The sequence below is a fragment of the Siphateles boraxobius genome, unplaced genomic scaffold (assembly GCF_051911475.1).
Source record: "Siphateles boraxobius isolate OS27281-9 unplaced genomic scaffold, OSU_SipBor_1 15, whole genome shotgun sequence".
Taxonomy (NCBI): domain Eukaryota; kingdom Metazoa; phylum Chordata; class Actinopteri; order Cypriniformes; family Leuciscidae; genus Siphateles; species Siphateles boraxobius.
In genome coordinates this window covers 1,090,548-1,116,239 of record NW_027508755.1, presented here as the reverse complement: position 1 = coordinate 1,116,239, position 25,692 = coordinate 1,090,548, and the positions used below count along the sequence as shown (strand labels likewise).

General features: G+C 42.6%; 1 protein-coding gene across 1 annotated transcript in view; it reads left to right on the top strand.

Annotated features, from left to right (window-relative positions):
* LOC143738609 (E3 ubiquitin-protein ligase rnf213-alpha) overlaps positions 1–25,692 on the top strand; it is an 89,417-nt gene that overhangs the window by 46,544 nt on the left and 17,181 nt on the right. The window contains exons 44-61 of the mRNA XM_077230608.1: positions 2,275–2,395; positions 2,478–2,578; positions 3,179–3,361; positions 3,580–3,746; positions 3,824–3,929; positions 5,861–5,975; positions 6,927–7,140; positions 7,855–8,030; positions 8,117–8,239; positions 17,087–17,197; positions 17,565–17,807; positions 17,898–17,973; positions 21,371–21,405; positions 21,560–21,660; positions 22,628–22,784; positions 23,976–24,150; positions 24,247–24,341; positions 24,718–24,969. Coding sequence (XP_077086723.1) covers positions 2,275–2,395; positions 2,478–2,578; positions 3,179–3,361; positions 3,580–3,746; positions 3,824–3,929; positions 5,861–5,975; positions 6,927–7,140; positions 7,855–8,030; positions 8,117–8,239; positions 17,087–17,197; positions 17,565–17,807; positions 17,898–17,973; positions 21,371–21,405; positions 21,560–21,660; positions 22,628–22,784; positions 23,976–24,150; positions 24,247–24,341; positions 24,718–24,969 — 2,551 coding nt within the window. The remainder of the gene's footprint in view (positions 1–2,274; positions 2,396–2,477; positions 2,579–3,178; positions 3,362–3,579; positions 3,747–3,823; positions 3,930–5,860; positions 5,976–6,926; positions 7,141–7,854; positions 8,031–8,116; positions 8,240–17,086; positions 17,198–17,564; positions 17,808–17,897; positions 17,974–21,370; positions 21,406–21,559; positions 21,661–22,627; positions 22,785–23,975; positions 24,151–24,246; positions 24,342–24,717; positions 24,970–25,692) is intronic.

Genomic DNA, 25,692 nt, shown 5'->3' with positions numbered 1-25,692 from the left:
TGTATTTTAAGTCATCTTAAGGCTCCCTTACATGTTTTATAAGCAGTGTTGTGCAAGTTACTTCCAAACTGTAATACATTATATATTACTTGTTACTGTTATTTAAAAGTAATTCATTACCTTACAATATTACTGTCTCAGAATTGTAATGCGTTACATTACTGCTGTATTACTTTTGAGTTACTTTCACCAAAATAACTATACAGAAGTAGAACTTAACATTCTAAAATGACTAGGGCTGTAACGATATGCGATATGAAACCGAAATCGCGACACTCAGATCAACGAACCTGCAGAATCGCAACACACCCCTTCCAACTCCCAGCGTTATCCTTCCCGTCCAGATCCAATGCTACCACATCTTTAAATTACTATTAGTATTATTTGAAATTAACATAACATTATAAAATACGTAGACCTACACCACAAAAGTAGTTGATGATAAATTATTTAAAATTTGGGAATTCCAGCTTTATGGACATGACATTTGCAGTCAAAACTTGAAATATAAATTCTCAGAAAATGCATTAATACCAAAATATTGAAATGTCTGTTTATCCATAGGCTCCTCCCTGAAAGGAGTCCAGACATTAGAAAAATATCAGTCTACACATGAGTTTTATATTTAATATTATGGAAATAGACAGTCATGCGTGACAAAAAAAAAACTTTAACTTTTAGGAGGCAACGATTTTATTTGTTTTTTTTTTGTAATTCTGTGAATTAAACTGCGCAAATCGGATGAAGAAGGGTTGGCTCTCCACAGAACATAAAATATTTATTTTATTTTATTTTTCGTGTTCTCATTTATGAGGAAAAAACAATGTTACAGACGTGACAGTTCTCCGTTACGGACGCGACCGCTCTGAAGCGGCACTAAAAGACTGCTTTAAAACTTTCACAGAGACCTTACACACACAAAGCCTTTCTTTAAAGTGAATTTCGTTTTGTATTAATTGTATCTTAATTTTAATCAATGTTTCATCAACCAATTAACTGGATTTAAACGCGTGAACTGGAGCGCGTCTCATAAATGAACCGAAACTCAGCGTATAAGGTAGCCTATTCACGGACCTGAAAAAATATATCTATATTGATATGTCTACTTGTAAACAGAACAATTAAAAACGAAAGAAAACAGACTGCTCTCTGCTTATGAAATTAAATGTGCATTTCTCTCTGGTGCATTAATTCACTAGCCTACTGCGAAGATCGCGAGTCAGCATCGTCAACTTCATCTTGACCTTATTAATAAACAATTAAAATGTCTCCTTGCTATATTTGACATATTCATAATCATTGCTTTTGCCGGTTCTTTGTGACAGCTTTTAGGTGCTTTATCGGCAGCGCCGCCGCCCTTACATGAACGCGTCACCACGGCATCAAAAACATGATTGCGTGATGAAAACATGAAAAATACCACATAAACATAGCCTAACTGTTTAGAAAGAAAACACAGAACGAATAGCCTAATGCTCATACGTCCATCTAGCGAATGTACAATCTTCTTCATGCCATCTTCACCATTCGCTGCTTTTCCACTGGCCAGCGCGAGCACAGAGGCCGCAATCATGCCTCACGGCACTCCTGTAAAAAATAAATCGCTATAAAAAATATATCAGACGCTGCCATTTAGTCTTTATTTACAGACTTGGACACCACACGCGGCTATTGACTGACCACGAACAGTTAATTTAGCCTACTTGCATTTTTCATTCGTTAATGTCTCCAGGTCTTCCTGTTTTTTTTTTTTTTTTTTGTTTTTTTTGTTTTACAATTAAAACTGTACAATTAAGACTGTAAAGTCTGTTGTAACGCAAGCCGTACTGAACACGTACCGAGTAAAATATTACTGAAAACTGATTAGTAATGCCTTACACTACTGTGTTACAGCAAAAAGTAATATGTTACTGTAATGCATTACTTTTGTAACGAGTTACTCCCAACACTGTTTATAAGGCCCTCAAGTAGGCCCATGCCTACTAAATATTTATATATGCTTGCAGTTCAGTTAATGAAGAAGCAGGTCATATACATAAGCATATGTCAAAGTGGTCAGGGCCATCTAACTTGATCCTGCTGTAAATGTTAAATAATTTCACTTATTTAAATTCTTCCATAGATTAAAAATGTAATTACAATTATGTATCCTGTTTGCTGTCTCATTTGGGAATAGAATTGGAATTTTCAAGGCGTTCTCAGTTCAGTTCAGATCATTGTAATATCAATATTATCATGTATGATCATTTGCATCATTGTATTATTAATTTTCAGACAAGGCTGGCAGCGCATTTACTCTCTGGCCTTGTTTGTGAAGCACATGCTTCTGGGTGTTGGAGAGCTGCAATTGAAACTCAGGCCACTGGTTCTGGAACATACTCGACGCCTAGCACAGGTGAGTCCACTTATACCCCTTCCTCAAGCTGAAGTGAAACTCCTGAAGGAACTATTTATCAATACTCATCTGTTTGCTAAAGGTCCTGGAGGAGAACTCGGACCTCAAGAAGAAGCAGCCGTTTGAGGCAGTGATCACCGTACTCAAAGCCTGCAAAGATGAAGCGTCTCAGAGCATTTTTAGGTTTGATTAGATATTAGTTGTTTTTTTTTGCCAAAGGATTTAGTAAGAGGCTGCTATTACAGGATTTTGGTGATTGGTCTGTAGCAGTCTACATGGACACCCTTTGTTTCAATCAGAATGAAATAATTTCTATTGATGAATCCAAATGTCGTGTTTACATGAACACTAAATAAAGTGATCAGGTTGATGTGCGTGTTTATATGTCACAAGCTTCAAATGGGATTTGATCTTTTGACATGTGCACACTGAAGAGATTCAGAGAAATGTTTGGTAACACTTTATTTTACAGTGTCCTTTGTAACTGTCACATGTACTTTCTGTAGAAATAACAGTAAATTATGCATAATTACCTGAAATTAAGCCTCAACCAAAACCTTACCCTATAGTAAGTACATGTAGTTAATTAATATTACTCAGTACTTAAATATATAATTACACTGTAACAATGACACCTTAAAATAAAGTGTAACCACCCCTTAACAATCTAGGATTTGGCCAATTCATTCTGATTGACGTGGTTCAATGCAACTTTTGTTTGTACAGTGCTTACAAACAGATTATTAGTGTCCATGTAAACACAGCTTCTGTCTGTTTACCCAGGTTTGGCATTCAGCTTTGTCCAGTGTGTATGGGAGACCCTCGGGACCCTTTGAGTCTGCCGTGTGACCACATCTATTGCCTGACCTGCATCAAGCAGTGGTTGATGCCCGGTCAGATGCACTGCCCTCTGTGTGTACAAGAAGTGCCTGATGACTTTGAGCTCAAGGCCTCTGAGACAATACGGTAATCTAATAGTCTGTACTTAATATTCAACTGTATTATTGACCTGCTTGCATTGACACCATTATATGAGAATTTACCTGAGCTGGACAATGGACATCACGCTTTCTCCAGAGCGGCTATATATATAAATTAATAACTTTTAGCTGTGCTTTATCTTTATGTTTGCCTGTATCTCTCTTTGTCAGTCTAAAAGATTGTGTGCTTATTTTGGTCATTAGGGGTCTCATCAATCAAAACGCATCATTCAGAATGCGATGTAATGCTTTCTTCATTGATCTGGTGTCCAGCGTGTGCTTTAAGGACAACACTCCTCCTAGCAGAGACATCATACTCCACCTGTTGTCTCTTCTGATGGTCGAGGCCGGCTCGCTCCCTCAGATCAGAGGTACATCTGGTAGTAACGTGTATGTATGGAAGGAATAAATGAATAAATGATCAGAACGCTGTTCCTCATGCTCTCAGGGAAAGACCGCAGGTTCTTGACTAAGGCTCTTTCTCCCTTCGATGACTCTGTGGATAAAAACCCAGTGGTGCGTTCAGTGGTGCTGAAACTCCTGCTCAAATACAGGTGAGCGCAGGACATACCATTACCAAAGAAAATATATTTCCATATATTTATGGTCAATATATAAAATGATTTAATATATCGAAAAGGGGTCATAGCACTTACATATTGTTGTCCTACTATAGGTTTAACTGCTTCTATTGTTCTCATTTGTCAGTCGCTTTGGATAAAAGCGTTTGCTAAATGACTAAATGTAAATAAAATATACAGAATAATATATTTGGTTAATGTGTTGAATAATACATAAGGAATTGCCACTAATGTGTATTCACATGAGTTACTTGAACTCAATTGAGTTATGTTTCTGCTACACAAAGAATTTGAGTTGAGTTTACAAGGAAAGTTTTGTTGGTATTACTTGAGGTGCATGTTGAAAACATATAAAGTCTTATTGGTCAAACACAAATTAGTTGAGTTCAACATACTCAATTCTAATGCTGGAAGTTGTTTCAATTTTTCGAGTTTCACTTAAGGCGATCAGTTTCAGTTTAAAAAATATTGCCTTAATTTCTAAATTGTTATTATAATTATTAATACTATTATTAGGTAACAAGATCAGCAGTTTAAAGACATTAAATTTATAAACACAAAACACAAGACACTTCTTTTTAAATATAGTTATTGAACTATTCTAATACACAGAAACTAATATCACATTAACTCGCGCATTCAAACAGTTGCAGAAAGAAAGTAAGTGAGGAAAGTTTAAGAAAGTGAAATTATGAAATCCCATGTTTCTAGCAATGTATGCAATTACTAGGACTTGACCTGAACGAGCCATCAATCATTAATTCAGCCCTTGCATTGAGTATTCAATGAGGCTATAACTTTCTTAATGTTTCCTAGATTGCGTCTTTGAATGGGGATTCCTTTCTTTGTTGTTTGTTGATTCGCTGGAGGTCTTTTCGCATCTGGAGTGATGTCTTAGGAAGTCGATCAGTTGTGTTGTCTGATAAATGGAGTTTGAAGTTGTAGTTTAAGGCGAGGAAATTCTAAATTGAGTCATGGACTAAAGCTTTAAGGGAAAACTAAGATAAGGAAGAAAAGAAGTGATATGAGGCAAGCTTAACCTTAGTCTTAGACTCAGTCTAAACTAATGCTTTGTTCGTGTCCTGAGTTTTTAAACTGATTGTCCAAACCCTGGAGGAGTGCTGACCAATTACACATTGCCTTTAGTTCGGGCGTAACTATTTCTCCTCCCCATTCACAAATCAACATGGTATCTTATTATTCACATGATCTCTAACTTTCCCACTCTAATAGGGGTTAATTTCTACATGATTTCGACATTTCAGTACATTTTACACAGATTTGATTCATAACATAATTTTAGAAATGGAAAACCATTCACACCGATACCAACCATACTTCCTATGAACTACTAAACAGTTCCTCAAAAGGACATAAACAATGAGTGATTACAACATGATATTGTGGACATGATCTGGAATTATGCAATGAAATGATATTTGATTATAAGTCCTTCTAGCATTATTTTGGAATGATCTGATGCATTTTGATATTTAAAGGCCGTTTTTGTGTGTTTTAGAGAGGATGTCAGTCCTGTGAAGGTCTGTTTTAGGTCTCTGTCTTGGGAATCACCCTCCTTTGGTGTTAACTCATGATTTTCCTTGTAAGACTCAAGATGTGCCATCTGCCATTTGACTTTGTTAAACTGCCTAGTAACAGTTGACATTTTTTAACAGTTCTTTGTTTCAAAGTTATGGAGGAATTGGTTAGTTTCCTAGACTGGCTGGTGTCTCATGAAAGGATCTTCTGATTTTATGGTCATTAGTGTTGATTTGTAATTCGGGTTTTTTTACAGTTCTGATCCAATCATTATTGTCCGATGGAAATATATTTTCTTTGAATAAGGCTAACCTTCTTACACATTTATATATGTATATAATAATCATTGTCTTTTCCTATTTCAGCTTTGATGATGTGAAGCACTATCTTCGGCAGCATCTGACAGAGGTTGAGCAAAGCAACATCATCGAGGAGACTGATAAAACTGAGCTTTATTGCTTGTACATAAACTGTTTGGAGGTGTGTATATCACCAACTCAGTTCTCTTGCCATATTTTACAGCTTAGTTGTAGTTTTCTAGATTCTCTCTCTGCATATTTTAGGCTTTCTCTTAGAAAAGTTATTGGAAGAGTTTACATGTTTGCTGAAAACTTAAATGCTTTTCCTTCACAATCCACTCAAACTCACTCATTTCATTTCAAATTCAAGCAACATTTAGATTAAAATGTTTTTAGTCTATGTAAACAATAAATTCAATCTAGTGTGACTGTTAGTGTAAGTGTAATTTGTAATTAAAGCATAATCCTAAACCAAATTTTGTGAAGTTTATGATTAAGATGTAAAAATGTAAAGAGAATGTAAGTTTTAAAGAAAATGTATGTTTTTAGGGTTGATTTTTACTGATTAAGACTTTTTTCTTTTTTTGGTAGTGCGTGCAATTAAAATTAACTGGTAACACTAGTAGTGTTACCAGTTAATTTTAATTGCACGCACTACCCCAAAAAAAAGTCTTAATCAGTAAAAATCGACCTTAAAAACATACATTTCCTCTGGCAGGTTCATTAGTTAACATTAATTAACTACCTTAGTTAACATATACTTAGAATGAACAATAGTTAGTTCAATATCAATATCTTAGTAAATATTAATTTCAACATTTACTAATACATTATTAAAATCAAAGGTTGTGTTTGTTAACATTAGTTGATGCACTGTGAACTAACATGAACAAACAATGAACAGCTGTATTTTTATTAACTAACATTAACAAAGTTGAATAAATACAGTAACAAATTTATTGCTCATTGTTAGTTCTTGTTAGTTAATACATTAACTAATGAAACTTTATTGTAAACGGTTACCAATTAACTTACATAGCATTTTGGTTACTTTCTTAAGAATCTGTATTAAAACACCGATATGTGGCATAAGTTTGGTTGTAAGTACAGTAAGTTCCTCCTGTGTGTGCAGGACTCGATGTACGATCGCACACAGTGGCACTCTGTGGCGGAGCAGCAGGCCTGTTTGCAGGAGGAAACACACTTTCTGCTGGAGTTCGCTGGCTCTGACTCTGTGTCTTCACACACCGCTTCTATAGAGCGCCTGCAGCGGGTGGCCAGGGTTCGGCTGGGCCTGGATGTGGCCGCTGACCTGCTAGTCAACAGAGGGGCCGGTGCTGCTGAATGCAAGTCTTTAGTGCTTGTGCTTTAATGATCATTTTAATAAATGCTGTTCATTAAACTTTCTATTAAAGGTGCATTGTGTAATATTTCGGAGGATCTTTTGACAGAAATGCAATATAATATACATAATTATGTTTTGAGTGGTGTATAAATACCTTATATAATGAACCGTAATGTTTTTATTACCTTAGAATGAGCCGTTTCTGTCTACACACACCGCGGGTCCCCTTACATCGACATGTTTCTACAGTGGCCCTAAAGGGACAAACACTTTTCGTCACTATGTTGTTCTACATGCAAAGAAGCGAATAAAACACGGACACAATGATGAACAAGTAACAATAATATTCGCAATAACATATCGTTTTACTGAATAATTAAGTAAACCTAATTTATTAATTTATCTTTGTAAAGAAACCTCATTTTTAACTGGCTACTCTCTGCTGTCTGCTACATAACTTCCTGTCGGCCACTGTAACTTCTGTTGGGTGCAATTCACAACCTCACCACTAGATGCCACTAAAAATTACACACTGCACCTTTAATTAATTTAGTGCCAGACATGATCTCATCAACCCTGTCAAGAACATATCCAAGTCACGTTTTTTCACCCAAAAATCAACAGTTATATTGTGCATAAAGAAAATGAATCTTCTTTTACGACCTTGAGGAAATCTTTTTTTCTGTTGGTATTGATATTGGATTTCTTGTTTTAGGTGTACATGATGAGTTTTTGAAGAGTGTGGTTGACCTGTGCTGCCGGAGCAGGAATGACTGGTACAGGGTTTACCTCATCAGAAAGATCTGCAGTCTTCATGGGGTTGAGTATGTCCAGAAACTTCTGCCACAGGACAGGTTCAGGTGGCTGTTTCCTCAGGAGATCCTTGAGGCGGTTAGTTTTAGTTGAATTCATTTCATAGTGCTGATATTAGTATTGTGCTAATGTTGTGCTTTAACCCATACATTTATTTCTCTCAGGATCAAGATGGCAGCCAGATTGACCAGTATCTAGCATGCGGAATGGACTACAAAAATATTAGAGATGCCGTAGCCAAAGCCATGCTAGATTGCAACATGAATGGAATACAGAAAGCCATAGAGGTATTTATTTACACCTTTACACACACACACACACACACACACACACTCAAACAGTGAGACACAACGCGTTGAGCATTATAACCAATCACACATATATCTGTTGATGTTTCTGTTATGAATGAAATGTTGTTCGGTACTCGCGCTCACTGGCTGATTTCTGCAATCTTATTAATTCTCTTATCGTAAACATTATAACTAATCACACGTTTCTGTTGAGCTTATGAATGCAATGGCCAATTGGAGGTGTTCATATGAGTCACAGCTGAAAACAAGAGCAATAATCGACTATCATGATTTTGATCGTGATCATATTATTGCAGCCCTACCCAGTAATTTCAGTAGTTTCTGTTTTTTTATTTGGTAATTTATAAATTTTATGTAGGCTATTTACATTATGCAATTGTTGTGTTAACACATTTATACCACCTTTTACATTCTTGTAAACAATCATACAGTCAAACATACTGTCAAAAATTTTGAAATGTTACAGTTTTGTAATGGTTTTGAAAGAAGTCTCTTCTGCATTTATTTAATCAAAAATACAGTAAAAATTGTAATATTGTGATTATATTATTACAATTTAAAAGAATTTTAATCAATTTAAAACTGAAATTTATTCCTGTGGTGACAGCTGAATTTTCAGCATCATTACTCCAGTCTTCAGTGTCACATGATCCTTCTAAAATTATTCTAATATGATGATTTGGTGTTTAAAAAACATTCATTATTATTATCAATGTTGATAATAATTCGACAGTTCGAACAGGTGATGTCCAGGGTGAGTGGAGTCTGTGATGATTTTACCTGCTCTCTTCCTCACTCTGGAAGAGTACAGGTCCCGGAGGTTTGGCAGGGGGGCACCAATGATCCTCAACTGACAGTCCGGACTGCGGAGAGGATCATTGGTGCCCCCCTGCCAAACCTCCGGGACCTGTACTCTTCCAGAGTGAGGAAGAGAGCAGGTAAAATCATCACAGACTCCACTCACCCTGGACACCACCTGTTCGAACTGTTACCGTCAAGACGGAGACTCAGATCACTGGCCACAAGAACATCTCGGCACAGGAACAGTTTCTTCCCACAGGCCATTTCCCTCCTGAACAGTTAACACTCCTCCCAAGGCATATGCCTGTAAGTGCAATACTCCCACTGTTTAGTGCAATATCCTACAACTCAGGTGATACTTATATGTAGATTTATTTATTTATAATATTCAAAACACTGTAAATAGGTTCATAATCTGTAAATCGTACTCGGTTACTAACGTAACCTCGGTTCTCTCTAGAGAGGGAACGAGTACTGCGTAATATCTGACGCTATGGGGAAAACCTCTTTTCCACGAGATATTGAAGCCAAAAATTATCCTTTAATTTTGATTAATGTAAAACGCTGTGCGGCAGGGTGCAGACATAGGCAAGACGGCTCGCGCGCCTATTGGCTGCCCTGCGGCCACAGCAGCAAGCCTATCGAGAGAGGCCCTGCGTGACGTGACGTCCAATGGGGGTACTTCGCGCCCATTTCGTCGCGTCCCGCCAGAATAGGCGTGGCCTTGGCCTATAAATACGCTCGACAGGCTGATACAAACTGGTTTTCAACGTTGAAGCGAACCAGCGCTGTTGTATGCACGGCAAGATACGCAGTACTCGTTCCCTCTCTAGAGAGAACCGAGGTTACGTTAGTAACCGAGTACGTTCTCTTACGAGAGTATCTCTCGTACTGCGTAATATCTTACGCTATGGGGAACACAATGTAAGACGCCGTGCGTACTGGGATCCGACACCAAAGTCCCAAGGGCAGTAGCCCGGGGCTCATATAGTGCATAATCACCGTAGACTCACAGAGAGTCGGAGAAGAGAGGCTACCAGCATCATTCCCCACGTAATAGCATCCCATAGGAGCTAGTTATGTCAACAATATATCCCGCAGACAGGGTGAACGCGTTCAGCCTGAACTGGGCAAAAATACGGGCTATTCAACACCCATGGAGGTGTTCCATCGATCAGTGAGTGATACTCAATCAAAACTCAGCATTTTGCGCCGGCGCAGCGGGACAGATAGTACTGAATTCTAGACCGACAGCAGCTTGGCCTGTAAGGCGGGAACTTCTAGGTTATAGAACCTTATAAATGTAGACGGCGAGGCCCAGCCTGCCGCCATACAGATATCATGCAAGGAAATCCCACTAGACCACGCCCACGAAGAGGCCACGCCTCTCGTGGAGTGCGCTCTGACACCCAAAGGACACTGCAGGCCCTTAGAAGTGTAAGCCAGCGCTATGGCATCGACTATCCATCTGAATAGGCTCTGTTTTGATGCGGCCAGTCCCTTGGAGCGTCCGCCAAACAAAACAAAGAGCTGCTCGGTCTGCCTGAAGACAGACGAGCGGGACACATAAGCTCTCAGCACCCTGACGGGGCAAAGGAGATTAGCATCCGCTTCCTCATTGTTCACCGGGAGGGCGCACAGGGAAATAACCTGGGCCCTGAACGGTGTGTTGAGGGATTTTGGCACGTACCCGTGCCTTGGTTTGAGTATGACTTTTGAGTCATTAGGCCCAAACTCAATACAGGACGCGCTTACTGAAAGCGCTTGCAAGTCCCCCACGCGCTTCATTGAAGCAAGAGCCACAAGAAATACCGTTTTGAAAGACAGGTGCTTCATGTCTGACAAATGGATTGGCTCGAATGGGGCACCTTTCAGGGCTTCCAGAACCGTAGAAAGGTCCCACATAGGGACTGAGGGAGGTCTGGAAGGATTCAGCCTCCGCGCTCCCCTGAGGAATCGCACGACAAGGTCGTTCTTCCCCAGTGACTGGCCAGACGACGGTTTTGCAAACGCCGCTATGGCCGCCACGTATACTTTGAGCGTGGACGGGGTTCTACCCTTATCCAGCAGCTCCTGAAGGAAGGAGAGCACTTCCGTAACCCCGCAGTCTACGGGTGTAAAGCCCTGAGCTTGACACCAGGTAGAGAACACTGACCATTTCGAGGAGTAGAGCCGTCTAGTAGACGGGGCCCTAGCCTGCGTGATCGTGTTTAACACTCCCTCCGGGAGGTTAGCGGGTACCCGTTGATGGCCCACACATGTAGGGACCATAACTCCGGGCGAGGATGCCAAATCGAGCCCTTTGCCTGAGAGAGGAGGTCTCTCCTCACCGGTATCGGCCACGGGGCAGTGCTGGCCAGCTGCATCAGGACTGGGAACCAGGTTTGGTTCGTCCATAGCGGAGCCACGAGCAGCACTGGGCATCCATTTTCCCTGATTCGTTCCAGCACTTGGGGCAGGAGCGAGACGGGGGGAAAAGCATAGAGGGGGCGTCGGGGCCATACGTGGGCCAGCGCGTCCCTGCTCTTGGAGAAAAAGTCCGGACAGTGAGCGTTTTCCTGGGACGCGAACAGGTCCACCTGCGCTCTGCCGAATGTCTCCCACAGCAGTTGGATCGTCTGCGGGTGCAGCGACCATTCCCCTGCTGGGACATTGTTTCTGGACAGTCTGTCTGGTCCCAGATTCAGGTGACCAGGCACATGCGCTGCTTTCAGTGAAAGCAGGTTGTGCTGAGCCCAGCCCAGGAGGCGTTTCGTCAGCCTGTAAAGGCTTCGGGACCTGGTGCCGCCCTGGTGATTTATGTATGCCACCACTGACATGTTGTCCGACCGGACTAAGACGTGGCGGCCTTTTATCTGGGGACAAAAACGCCTTAGCGCGTTGTCTACTGCCAGCATTTCTAGACAGTTTATGTGTAGGAGCTTCTCCCGTTCTAACCACTGGCCAAAGAACGGTCTGCCCTCGAGCAGTGCTCCCCACCCCGAGGTGGAGGCGTCCGTGGACACCACCATCACACTCGAGGGAGTCCCCAGACTCACGCCTGACTGGTACCAGTCGGCTTTTTTCCAAGGTTTCAGAGCCGAGACGCATTTCCTGTCGACCCTGAGGCGAAACAGACCAGCGGCCCAAGCCCCGGGCGGAACTCGTGCTTTCAGCCATAACTGCAGTGGGCGCATGCGAAGCAGGCCCAGCTGAAGTACTGAAGATGCTGAGGCCATAAGGCCCAGCATTTTCTGAAACCGTTTGAGCTGGACTATAGAGCCGCGGCGGAAGGATTTCACGGCGCGCTGAATGTTCAGTCCTCGCTCCGGCGACAGACGTGCTGTCATAGACAGGGAGTCCATCACTGTTCCCAGGAAGGAGATTTCCTGGCTGGGAGACAGCGAACTCTTCGCCCAATTGACTGTGAGACCCAAATTCTCGAGATGCTCGAGTAATGCGGTCTTGTGTTCTATGAGCTCTGATCGTGATCGAGCTAGAATCAACCAGTCGTCCAAGTAGTTCAAAACTCGCATGCCCTGAAGTCTCAGGGGTGCGAGAGCCGCGTCCATGCACTTCGTGAATATACGGGGTGCTGGAGACAGGCCGAACGGTAGGACTGTGTATTGATATGCCTGGCCCTCGAAGGCGAATCTCAAGAATCGCCTGTGACGTGACGCAATCTGTATTTGGAAATAGGCGTCTTTCAGATCTATTGACATGAACCAGTCTCCCTGGCGCACGTGCGCGAGGATTTTGCTGGTTGTCAGCATTTTGAACTTGCGTTTCAGAAGCGCTTTGTTCAATTGTCGCAGATCTAGAATGGGTCTGAGACCCCCGTCTTTTTTCGGTACCAGAAAATATCTGCTGTATACACCCCCTTCGCTCTGAGCCTGAGATAAAGGTTCTATGGCCCCTTTGCTCAGTAGTTTCGCTATTTCGGTTCGAAGTAGATGAGATACTTCGTTGTCCACCGTGGTTTCGACACGCGCCGTGCAACGGCGGGGACGTCGAGCGAACTGTAGCGAATAGCCTCTCTTTATAGTGTTCAACACCCATTCTGATACCCCGGGAAGCATTGCCCATGCATTCGCGTGGATAGCTAGAGGCAGAATGATATCCGGGCTCTGGCCGCGGCACAGCGGCGGCTGCAGAGCTTCGGTGTGCTGAGACATGAACACTGCGTTTAGAGTGCGCGAGGCGGGGGGCGCGCCGATCACGGCGGGCAGGCTGTTCGCACTCGCTTTCTCTATGACACATTGTGGAGAGAGAATGAGCGGGACAAGCCCCGTAGGGTTCAGCGTGTCTGTGAGTGAATGTGGGCGCGGGACAGCGGGCACATTTACTGCACTGAAAACACCGTCGGCTTGCGCTGACTGAATATGTTTTGGTTTCGTTTTTACAGAAACCGTGGGACACGCACTGTGTAGTGTTTGTGGGCACTGTGTCGTGGGCACATTCACTACGTTTGCACAATCGACATGAGTCGATTTTATTTGTGCTAGCCCTGAACTGTGGCGGGCTGTGTCTGTGTGTGGGAATGGGCACTGTGACGTGGGCATTCTTACAACACTCATAACACCATCGGCTATGGCCGGGACACCAGAAAATACACTCTTTATTGGATTTATCTGGGTAGCCGTAAAAACGGCTGTTGTGTGCAGGCAAGCGGGCAAATGAACCGACTTGTTGACTGCTAAATACACTGGAACAGTCACATCGCATGGAACTGGACGAGCGAAATGTTTCGGTGAAAATCCGGCCGCAGCGAGATTTGAACACCGTCGCTTTCCTAGGATGGCTAGGAAGGCTTTGAGACCTCGGGCTTGATCTCAATCCTCGGCCGGGGCCCAAGCTGAGGGGGGCGGCGTCCAGCAGAGCGAGAGCGCGGTCTCTGTTCTCGGGCCTGGCGGCGCTGAGAAGCGGCGGCGGGTGGTGCAGGCTGTGGCTGTGAGCTGCGGGCAGACGGCTGTTTCGAGCGACCTGCTGCGGAGCTAGAGCGCTTCGGGAGGAAGTGCTTCATAGCCTGCGATGTCTTCTGAACCTCCTGGAATCTGTCCGCGAAATCTTTGACGGCAGATCCGAAGAGGCCCACTGGCGAAATGGGCGCGTCGAGAAACACAGAGCGCTCCGAATCCGTCATTTCAGACAGCGTTAGCCATAGGTGTCTCTCAGCCACGGTGAGAGAGGCCATGTTCCGCCCAACGGCCTGTGCAGCAGATTTAGCGGCGCGAAGAGCCAGGTCTGTAGCGCTCCTTAAATCCGCAACGCTGATCGATCCCACGCCTTCCTCGTCCATTTTTCGGAGAAGGTCGGCCTGGAAGATCTGCAGGATGGCCATTGTGTGTAGCGCCGACACAGCTTGCCCGGCGGCGGTGTAAGCGCGACCGTGCATGGCTGACGTCACTCGGCAGGCTTTAGATGGCAACACCGTCTGTGCTCGCCGTCCAGCAGAGGGCGGGCAGAGATGTGATGCTACCGCTGCTTCCACAGGAGGAAGAGAAAGGTACCCTCTGTCTTTCGCACCGTCTACAGTGGAGAATGCAGCAGAGACAGATGTACGCATTCTGGCCGAGAAGGGGGCGTTCCAAGACCTCGCGACTTCTTCGTGAAGCTCAGGAAGAAAAGGCGCGGGTCTGGACTGTGATGGGGCGTGGTCCTTCTTGAGGAAACATCCATCCAGTCGGTTGCGCGGGGGTTGCGCGGGCGCCTCCCAGTCGAGGCCGAGGTTGTCGACGGCTTGAGAGAGCAGACGCATCAACTCAGACTCAATGCCCGCTCTTTTCCCGGAAGGCTCGCGAACAGCGGAGGGGAGGTCCACAGAGCTCGCCCAATCTTCGCTGTCCGACGCCAGGATAGAACAAGCCTCGGCTGTTTCGTCGATCTCAATGGCGGAAGCGGTGGCAGACGGCGGCCGCTGTCCATCGGTGAGTGACTCGAGCGATGCCGGCGAAGCTAGCGGGCGAACCGGCGAGCTTAGGCGGGCAGGAGAGGGCTCGGGAACGCGCTGAGCGCGGCGCTTTTTACGGCGCGGCGTCGCAGCGGGTTGAAGTGCAGGCTCTGAGAAGGATGCCAGGCGAGTCCTCAGAGTCACCATAGGCATTAGCTCGCAATGAGGGCATCCGCCTTCGACGAGAGCGAGAGCCGCATGATCCTCACCCAGGCAGGAAGCGCAGATGACATGACGGTCCCCGTCGCTGAGTGTGGCTCGGCACGAGCCGCAGGATCTTTGCATCTTTAAAAAGACGCTTGCTCTTTTAGAACAGATAGAAAACAGAGATAGAGTGTGAGTCGCAGCGGCGAACACACACTCAGCAGTGAAAAGGATATGAACGCCGGAAAGCGTAGCAGGTACGGCGGCTGAAGGCGGCGAGGTGCAGGCCAGCGACTTCAGGCTCGAAGGCTCGTCCCGCAGAAGGCTTACAATCAGACGGCACGGCTTCTCACTCCGGATCCAGCGATGCAGTAGTGCTTCGCTGAAGAGTTGAAAATCAGTTTGTATCAGCCTGTCGAGCGTATTTATAGGCCAAGGCCACGCCTATTCTGGCGGGACGCGACGAAATGGGCGCGAAGTACCCCCATTGGACGTCACGTCACGCAGGGCCTCTCTCGATAGGCTTGCTGCTGTGGCCGCAGGGCAGCCAATAGGCGCGCGAGCCGTCTTGCCTATGTCTGCACGCTGCCGCACAGCGTTTTACATTAATCAAAATTAAAGGATAATTTTTGGCTTCAATATCTCGTGGAAAAGAGGTTTTCCCCATAGCGTAAGATATTACGCAGTACGAGAGATACTCTCGTAAGAGAACTGAAAATGTCTATTCTGACTAAACCCAACTGTGATAGTTTTATTCTCGTATATTTATTTTTTTATTCTTATAATTTGTAGTATTATGTTTCATGTTGTATTTGTATTTGTATATGTCCACTGGAAGCCTCAGTACCAAAACAAATTCCTTGTGTATGCAAGCACACTTGGCAATAAAGCTCTTTCTGATTCTGATTCTGATTCTGATTCTGAAAACATTTTTGTGGAAACAGTGATACCATTCAACTTGTATTATTATACTTTTAATCAAGTGACACTGAAAACATTTATAATGTTACAAAAGATTTCTATTTTAATAAATACTTTTAATAAATTGAATAAATAATTGTATTAAATGCTGTTCATTGAACTTTCTATTCGTCAAAGAATCCGGTAAAAAAAAGTATCACCATTAACATCACAAAAATGTTAAGCAACACCACCGTTTACATTATTGATAATAATAATAAATGTTTCTTGAGCAGCGAATCATCATATTAGATTGATTTCTGAAGGATCATGTGACACTGAAGACTGGAGTAACGATGCTGAAAATTCAGCTTTGATCACAGGAATAAATTACATTTTAACATACAGTACATTTAAATAGAAAATGGTTCTCTTAATTTGTAATAATATTTTGCAATATTACTGTTTTTACTGCATTTGGGATCAAATAAATGCAGCCTTTGTGAATATAAGAGACTTCTTTCAACAAAATTAAACATTTTTATTGTGTCCAAACTTTTGACAGGTGCTGTAAATGTCATGTCAATTGCAGTTTCTGTTCCACATTTGCAGTGTAATGATGGCTTTTGTCGATGTTGGTAAAATTGTATTGGTAGCATACAGTTCTCTGATCGATTAAAGTAATTGGTTAAATTCAAGTAAAAGAAAGCACAGATACATTTAATGCAGTAATTATAAAAACTGCCCCTGGATATCAGATTGGTCCTTAATAGAAAAGTTTATTTCTGACCCTTGCAGTGACCATTAACAGAGTTAATGTAACACAGTTCAGTAACATGTGAAGTGCCAGTTGGGTTAGGATGCCCCATTAGACAGTTGTGAGGCGGGTCACTAGGGATTGAAATGGAGCAATTATGTCCACTACATGAACACTGTAATTAAATGCTTATTATGCAGTCAAATTCTTGGCATTTCTCTACCTCACTTTGTTAAACTGCTTTATCAGTGCTGATCCGTTGACATGTCTTTCGAAACATCTTTGTTTGAAGGATTGCAACTGCACACCTATGAAGAAAGCTGTTTATCTGCTAATGGCTTTGTTCAGAGAAGTCACCTCCCTGTACAGAAGTGCAAACAAAAACATGCACCCTAAACCTGAGGTAAAAACACCAACAATCTGTAAAAATCTTGGAAGCAAAGTTTATAGATGTTTCAAAAGTACAAGAGTATAATAATTAATGCTTAAAGCCATGCTTAAAAGTCATATGGGGAATTATTTATTTTTTTATTGTTTCATATTTTGAGATTAAAGAGCATGTCGTCTTATGAAAACATACTGTAAGATCCAGAATTTAAAACTCTGGTCCCAATTTGGTCCCCGGTACAAAAAGTATTTACAGTATCACACAGATGAATACATCGACACATGACCACCCTCTGTGTTTAGGCATGATCAGAAACTTGAGTCACTTTTTGACAAATGTATATCCATATGTCTGATATTCATGTTGCATTTGTTTTCTGTAGCAATGTGCTGGCCTTGGAGGTTTTATCAGAGGCTCAGACGTCTTCGTCAATGATGAAATGCGAGTGTTTGCTGAAGCGCTGGTGAATAATCAACTTCATGCTCTGCGTGTTCAAGCACAGACGTCAGGAAGAGAGTTTGTGCTGGTGGAGGTCACAGTTCATATGGCTGCAGTCCTGCTGTGTGGAAATCTGCCTTTACTGCAGCCACTGCAGCAACTGGCACTGTCCCCTAACAACATGACGGTACGAACCCTTCACGCCATGACATCATGGAGTCACATGGTGACAGGAATGTGACCGAGTTTTGATATTTCTGTCATGTTCTCCTCGCAGGCTTCATTCATCCCAACTATGCCTGATGACATGTTGGTTGTTGCCCAGCAGGCCATGGGACAACTTCATTGGTATTGTAAGTGGCAAATTCTATAGCACCCCCACAGAACAAACATGCAAAACTCAAGACCTATCAAAATTAATGTTAATGCCTGATCAGAAACACGTTAGCCTGTTGTACCTCATGTTAATGTAATCATAATTAAAAAGAACTTCATTATCAGAACTTTCAAAATAGAGGAGAATGTATTTGCCTGGATATTAGACAAATGTAACTGTCTGATATATCGATTATTTTTTCTGTTGTGATGCCTAAAATAACACAATAAGAATAATAATTATAAATAATATATAAATAATAATAAATGTTGTACATGAAAAAAGCGGCCAAGCCCAACCCCTGAAAAACAACCCCACACCATAATCCCCCCTCCACCAAACTTTACACTTGGCACAATGCAGTCAGGCAAGTACCGTTCTCCTGGCAACCGTCAAACCCAGACTTGTCCATCGGATTGCCAGACAAAGAAGCGTGATTCGTCACTCCAGAGAACACGTCTCCACTGCTAAAGTCCAGTGCTTTACACCACTGCATCCCACGCTTTACTCCACTGCATCCCAGTCTTTACACCACTGCATACCACACTTTACTCCACTGCATCCCAGTCTTTACACCACTGCATCCCACGCTTTACTCCACTGCATCCCACGCTTTACTCCACTGCATCCCAGGCTTTACACCACTGCATCCCAGTCTTTACACTACTGCATCCCACGCTTTACTCCAGTGCATCCCAGTCTTTACACCACTGCATCCCAGTCTTTACACCACTGCATGTCACGCTTTACTCCACTGCATCCCAGTCTTTACACCACTGCATCCCACACTTTACTCCACTGCATCACACGCTTTACACCACTGCATCCCACGCTTTACTCCACTGCATCCCAGTCTTTACTCCACTGCATCCCACGCTTTACTCCACATAATCCCACGCTTTACTCAACTGCATCCCAGTCTTTACACCACTGCATCCCAGTCTTTACACCACTGCATCCCACGCTTTACACCACTGCATCCCAAGCTTTACTCCACTGCATCCCAGTCTTTACACCACTGCATCCCACGCTTTACTCCAGTGCATCCCACGCTTTACACCACTGCATCCCACGCTTTACTCCACTGCATCCCACGCTTTACTCCACTGCATCCCACGCTTTACACCACTGCATCCCACGCTTTACTCCACTGCATCCCACGCTTTACAACACTGCACCCCACGCTTTACTCCACTGCATCCCACGCTTTACTCCACTGCACCCCACGTTTTACACCACTGCATCCCACGCTTTACTCCACTGCATCCCACGCTTTACTCCACTGCACCCCACGTTTTACACCACTGCATCCCACGCTTTACTCCACTGCATCCCACGCTTTACTCCACTGCATCCCACGCTTTACACCACTGCATCCCACGCTTTACACCACTGCATCCCACGCTTTACTCCACTGCACCCCATGCTTTACACCACTGCACCCCATGCTTTACACCACTGCATCCCACGCTTTACACCACTGCATCCCACGCTTTACTCCACTGCATCCCACGCTTAACACCACTGCATCCCACACTTTACTCCACTGCATCCCACGCTTTACACCACTGCATCCCACGCTTTACTCCACTGCATCCCACGCTTTACTCCACTGCATCCCACGCTTTACTCCACTGCATCCCACGCTTTACTCAACTGCATCCCAGTCTTTACACCACTGCATCCCAGTCTTTACACCACTGCATCCCACGCTTTACACCACTGCATCCCACGCTTTACTCCACTGCATCCCAGTCTTTACACCACTGCATCCCACGCTTTACTCCAGTGCATCCCACGCTTTACACCACTGCATCCCACGCTTTACTCCACTGCATCCCACGCTTTACTCCACTGCATCCCACGCTTTACACCACTGCATCCCACGCTTTACTCCACTGCATCCCACGCTTTACTCCAGTGCATCCCAGGCTTTACACCACTGCATCCCCCACTTTACTCCACTGCACCCCACACTTTACTCCACTGCACCCCACACTTTACTCCACTGCACCCCACACTTTACTCCACTGCACCCCACACTTTACAACACTGCATCCCACGCTTTACTCCACTGCACCCCACGCTTTACACCACTGCATCCCACGCTTTACTCCACTGCATCCCAAGCTTTACACCACTGCATCCCACGCTTTACACCACTGCATCCCACTCTCTACACCACTGCATTCCACTCTCTACACCACTGCACCCCACGCTTTACACCACTGCATCCCACGCTCTACACCACTGCATCCCACGCTTTACTCCACTGCATCCCACAATTTGCACAACTGCACCCCACGCTTTACTTCACTGCACCCCACGCTTTACTCCACTGCATCCCACGCTTTACTCCACTGCACCCCACGCTTTACTCCACTGCATCTCACGCTTTACTCCACTGCACCCCACGCTTTACAACATTGCATCCCACGCTTTACACCACTGCATCCAATGCTTTACTCCACTGCACCCCATGATTTACACCACTGCATCCCACGCTCTACACCACTGCATTCCAATTGTTCCCAATTGCTTTTATGCTCAATGTTCAATGCTCAACAGTTGACTGGAATATTTAGTGGTGAGGAAATTTGGAGGGGTGTCCCAATACTTTTGGCAATATAGTGTATATGAATAACTATTTGAAGCGTGAACATATAACTGTGAACTTCCAGACAAAGATAACGTGGTAAATGTTTGTATGGTTGTCATTGAATGCGACGCTAAATATCATTTGGTCTTTAATAAGATTTTCCCAATTAATAGGCAAGAATAAATTCTGGTGTCCTTCATGATTCCTGTTCTGTCCGACAATAAAGCAGTTGAATGCAATGAGCTCGTAATCACGACTTCAGAAGTGGGAAGTAGGACATTTCCGACAGCACGTGAAGGCAGCGTTATTACAGAATGAAATTCCACAAAAGTTTCCTATGATTATGTATAATTACTTGTGGCAGAACATAAAACTGTTTATCCAAGCCATACCACTGCTGTATGTGACATTGTTTGGAGTGAAATTGGATATTCAAAAAAAGAGGGGAAAATGTATGGCAGGATTTTGAAAAAACATTTTTACTGACCAGAAACATGTATTTATAAAGTAAAAAGGGAAAACCTTTTTGATTTACACATTTGACTGTTAAGAGTGCAAACATGTGATAATTGCAGGATTTTTACTCGGGTGGCAAATTAAATCTCCAAAAATGTCTTTGAGCCAATAGAATTGATTTAATCTCTAAAGGTGGGGAAGTTTTGACAGGTCTTTGACATTGACAAGGCATTCTGATTTGGGAGGTAGATGATTAGATATCACTTTTTTTACATTTCATAACATTTCCTAATCTCTGTTGTTCTTTTTATCTTGACAGTCTGTCCTAATGGTCATCCATGCACTGTTGGTGAGGTAGGGTCATGTCTTAATTCCTATGACTTGGCTTGTGCATTAACTATATATTAAGACACAGAACACAGAATTACATTTTGTCATCAAATCATTATTTATTTATTTATTTATTCTAAAATGAAAAATATATGTATTTTCCTCCTGCTCTGTACAGTGTGGTCAACCCATGGAGGTGGGTCGCTGTCCAGACTGTAATGCAGAAATAGGTGGCAGCAACCACATCCCTGTTCAGGGCTTCCTAACCATGCAGAGACAGTACGTTTGGTTTTTTTCTTGCAGCGAATGCTTGTTGTTCCTCTTTTATTCTTGCTAGTTTTGGTAAATATAATTTATAACTTTAATAAATACACCACTACAATAATTTAATTTTTTAATAGTTGTGTAGACAAATATAATTGTGCCCTAGTATGAATTTCTGGTAACACTATTCAGTTAACAGTAACTATAAAATTCAGTTTGTTAACATGCATCATCAACAATGGACCATTTTTTTCTATCATTTCTAAATATAGGTTGTTAATTTATTAATATACTTTATTACATTCTTGTCCGTTCATAATACATTTACTAATGCAAATGTATACAACTTGAAAGTTTTAGGCCTGGTTTCACAGACAGGGATTAAGATTAAGCCAGTATTAGGCTTTAGTTCAATTAGAGCATTTAAGTAGCTTAGAATAAAACATTACTGGTGTGAATCTTGAGACATTTTAAGATTTGTCAGTGCAAGTTGCTTTCAGTTAAAACAGCTCAAACATGCATTGTAGTCTGGGACTAACTTAAAGGGTTAGTTCACCCAAAAATGAAAATTAAGTCATTAATTACTCACCCCCATGCTGTACCAACCCCGTAAGACCTTCGTTCATCTTCGGAACAAAAAAAGTATTCTCGTCGCTTGATAAACTTATAGTTGAGCCACTGTAGGCACATGGAATATTTAAACATGTTCTTTAATGACTTTCTGGGCCGTCAAGTTTCATTCCCTCTGGCAGCCTATGTAGCAGTGATCCACCTCTCAGATTTAATCAAAAATATCTTCATTTGTGTTTCGAAGATGAACGAAGGTCTTACGGGGTTGGTACAGCATGGGGGTGAGTAATTAATGACTTAATTTTCATTTTTGGGTGAACTAACCCTTTAAGCCTTGTCTGTGAACCTGGGTGTTAGAGGTAATTGTTTAAGCCGTTTTTCATCAATTTGAGGCTCTTATTCCTCTTTGCAGAGGGGACCGCACTAAGTCGGGACACATTCTGGGCGACGCACAACGCCGTGATCACCCTGACATGCAGGACACTAAGAACATGTCTCCGGCCCCCTTCGCTCTTCTCAGACTGCTCACACACATGTCCATGCTGCTGGGAGCTCAAAACAACCCACAGGTGTTACATTCCTTCTGCCTGCATGGTTTTCATATTTTTATGTATTTTTAAATATTTATGAAAGTATGCTTATTTTGGATTTGAGTATCGATACATGCAGGGCTGCTAACTCTCACATGAGACTCACACAATTTACACTTTTCTCATGCTCTCACACCACACATCCATTTTCTCACGCAAAGAGGACACTGACACGGACAGAAAAGGAGGGTTACTTTGATATGAAACAACATCTCGGTTTTCCAGTTATGTTACTTTTATTACAAAGTTTAAGCAATAAATACTGTTTTGGCGCTCTTAAACATGACTGTAGCGCCTCCGTCACGGCACGTGAACTGATCATCTCTTCATCTGTACTACTAGTCAATAGAAAATAAACATGAATGAACATTAGAAGGTGAAAGATAGTGAAGGTAAATGTTGAAAGATACAGTACAACTTCCCATCACATGTAATTGATCAATCAGTGTTTCAAATGTGGAAAGATATCAATAAAACAGCTGGAACAATCAGTCTATAACACGTACCGTTACTTTTACCTCAGGAAAGCCATTTAATGACCATAGCATATTAGTTAGCTAGAAAAAATTACTATAGAGAGGAGTGTTTTGCTAAATTACATTACATTATATTTTTACTCGTATCATTCAAATATTATAACATTATTATTATAGAAACCGCATTTTATTAATTTGAGTTGTTCATTTAAACCAATAATAATAATACCAGCTGACATTGCTTACATATGTTCTCAGCATTAGTTGAGAGATTTGCTCCTTGAGAAAAATTAACATGTAACTACTGGAGCTGATATTTATCCAAATTAATCAATATTTAATCAAGATTGCAAGCTCATGAATTGAAATCGTGAAATTTGTGTCAAGCAGTAATAAAAACAGTAGCCTACCAGTTATTGTACCATGTAAACAATGTAACGTTGTCACTAAACTTAATGAAATTGTTAGTTACCAAATGTTTTAATAATCACAATACACTTATTATGATGCAAGTTCAACCCCCCCCAATCCATAATTCTTACTCGATGCTAAACTCAAAAGTTGGCATACCTGTACATGTGAAGCATACAGACATTGAGTTATCTCTCAGACAACTCAATCCAGATCAGATACACATATGCGTTTGAAGAACTGAGGAGTTGCTTATCCCATATTTTTGCATGTTTGTGTCTAGAGTGTCGTGCAGATCATCAAGCCTGCTGTGCTGGATCCTGGTCCGTTCCTGATGGCCCATCTTCTGAAGGACATGGAGCAGCTGAGCAGAGCTCTGGGTAAAGGAGTGGATGATACGGTCAGTACTGTCCATTTGATCATCCACAGTCTACTGGAGCCCCATCAGACCAGCCAGTGTAAGAGCCTCCACTACTCGCCATCATTTGACACGTGCCATATTGAGCTCTCGCTTCAGAAATTCAAGAAATGTAACATTTTGTTATTCTAAACAGGGCCTGTTCTTTATAATCAAAACCTTTCCACTAAAGATGCAAGAAATGCATGGGAAACTGCCATGAATACTGATGTCATCACACATCAGCTGAAGGTAAGCAACATGCCATCTTTTAGTAAGTCACCGCACCCAGAATGAATTATGCAACTTAAAGCTCTTCATTTCTTGGTTCATTTAGTTGTGTTTATCATGCTTGATTTTTCCTTGTATCTCCATCATTTTTCTCTTTTGTCTAAAACTAATTGACAAATTTATTGAGAATTAAAAAAAAGCTTTTTTCTTTGTTGAGTAGTTTGATCACATAACATAAAGCAAAAGCTGTGTGGGCGATTCAGAGCCGTTGATTAGTTGTTTCATTAATGACCTCATTAGTCGAGTACTTCTAGTGACCGCTAGATTAGCTGATTATTTGAAATGATTATTAGTTGAAGCTCTGCTTTCCATTATTTGATTTTTCTTTTTTCCTCAGGTTTTGGAGCATCAGCTAAAGGAAGTGAACGCATTCGTCAGGGAAGATGAGCGTGTGTCTTCCAATCCGGTGATGAAGTTGACATTTGGGGAACCAGGACTTTTCCTGCGTTCTCTGCCAAAGAAATCCCTCATCTTTAATTCATCCATCTGGAACTGCCGGAGGAAGGTCTCGATGTTGAGTCTGACACACATTGTGGAGCAGAACAACGGCCGGGACACTTTGCCTGTGTTCTGGAGGTTCCTTCAACGGGTAAGATATCCATCAACTAGAGTGTTTCTCTCTCTGTTGAACAACCAGAGACTACAGCTACTTCCAAGATGGATTTTTTATGTTGTGTAGCCAGACTTTTGGCTATTAGAAGTCGGGTTGCAACAGATTGCAGTTGATCCGACGGTTCGGCACGCATGTGATTCGCGGATTAATTGCCATCATAGACACAGTGAAAGTTTATCATTTACACGTGATTTTTCTTGACAATTTACACATTGAAGCGATTTTAAACCATTCAAGCAAAAGAAGAGGCGAAAGAGAACTCAATTAGCACTGTTATCTGAGCGTACAGTCGTACACACCCGAAGCACACACAAACACACACACACACACACAAACTAATTCTACATCAGCTAATTTACATTGTGGTGTGCCACAGGGTTCAATACTTGATTTAATTTTCTTTGTACATGTCCCCTTTGGGCAATCGTAAATACAATATTATGTATCATTTATACGCAGACGACACTCAGTTATATATTCCAATAGATCTGAAAGGCTCTCAATCTTTTGATGCACTTGCACAGTGGGATTAAAGCATGGTTGACAAGCAATTTTCTACATCTTAATACCAATTAGACAGAGGCAGAAGAGGGTCCAAAGGCAACACACTCAAAGGAAATTATAAGTAGGTTGGACTCTAGAATTGGGCCGTTATTATAGATTCGGCTTTGGTTTTAGATAAACAGGTCACTAGTGTTG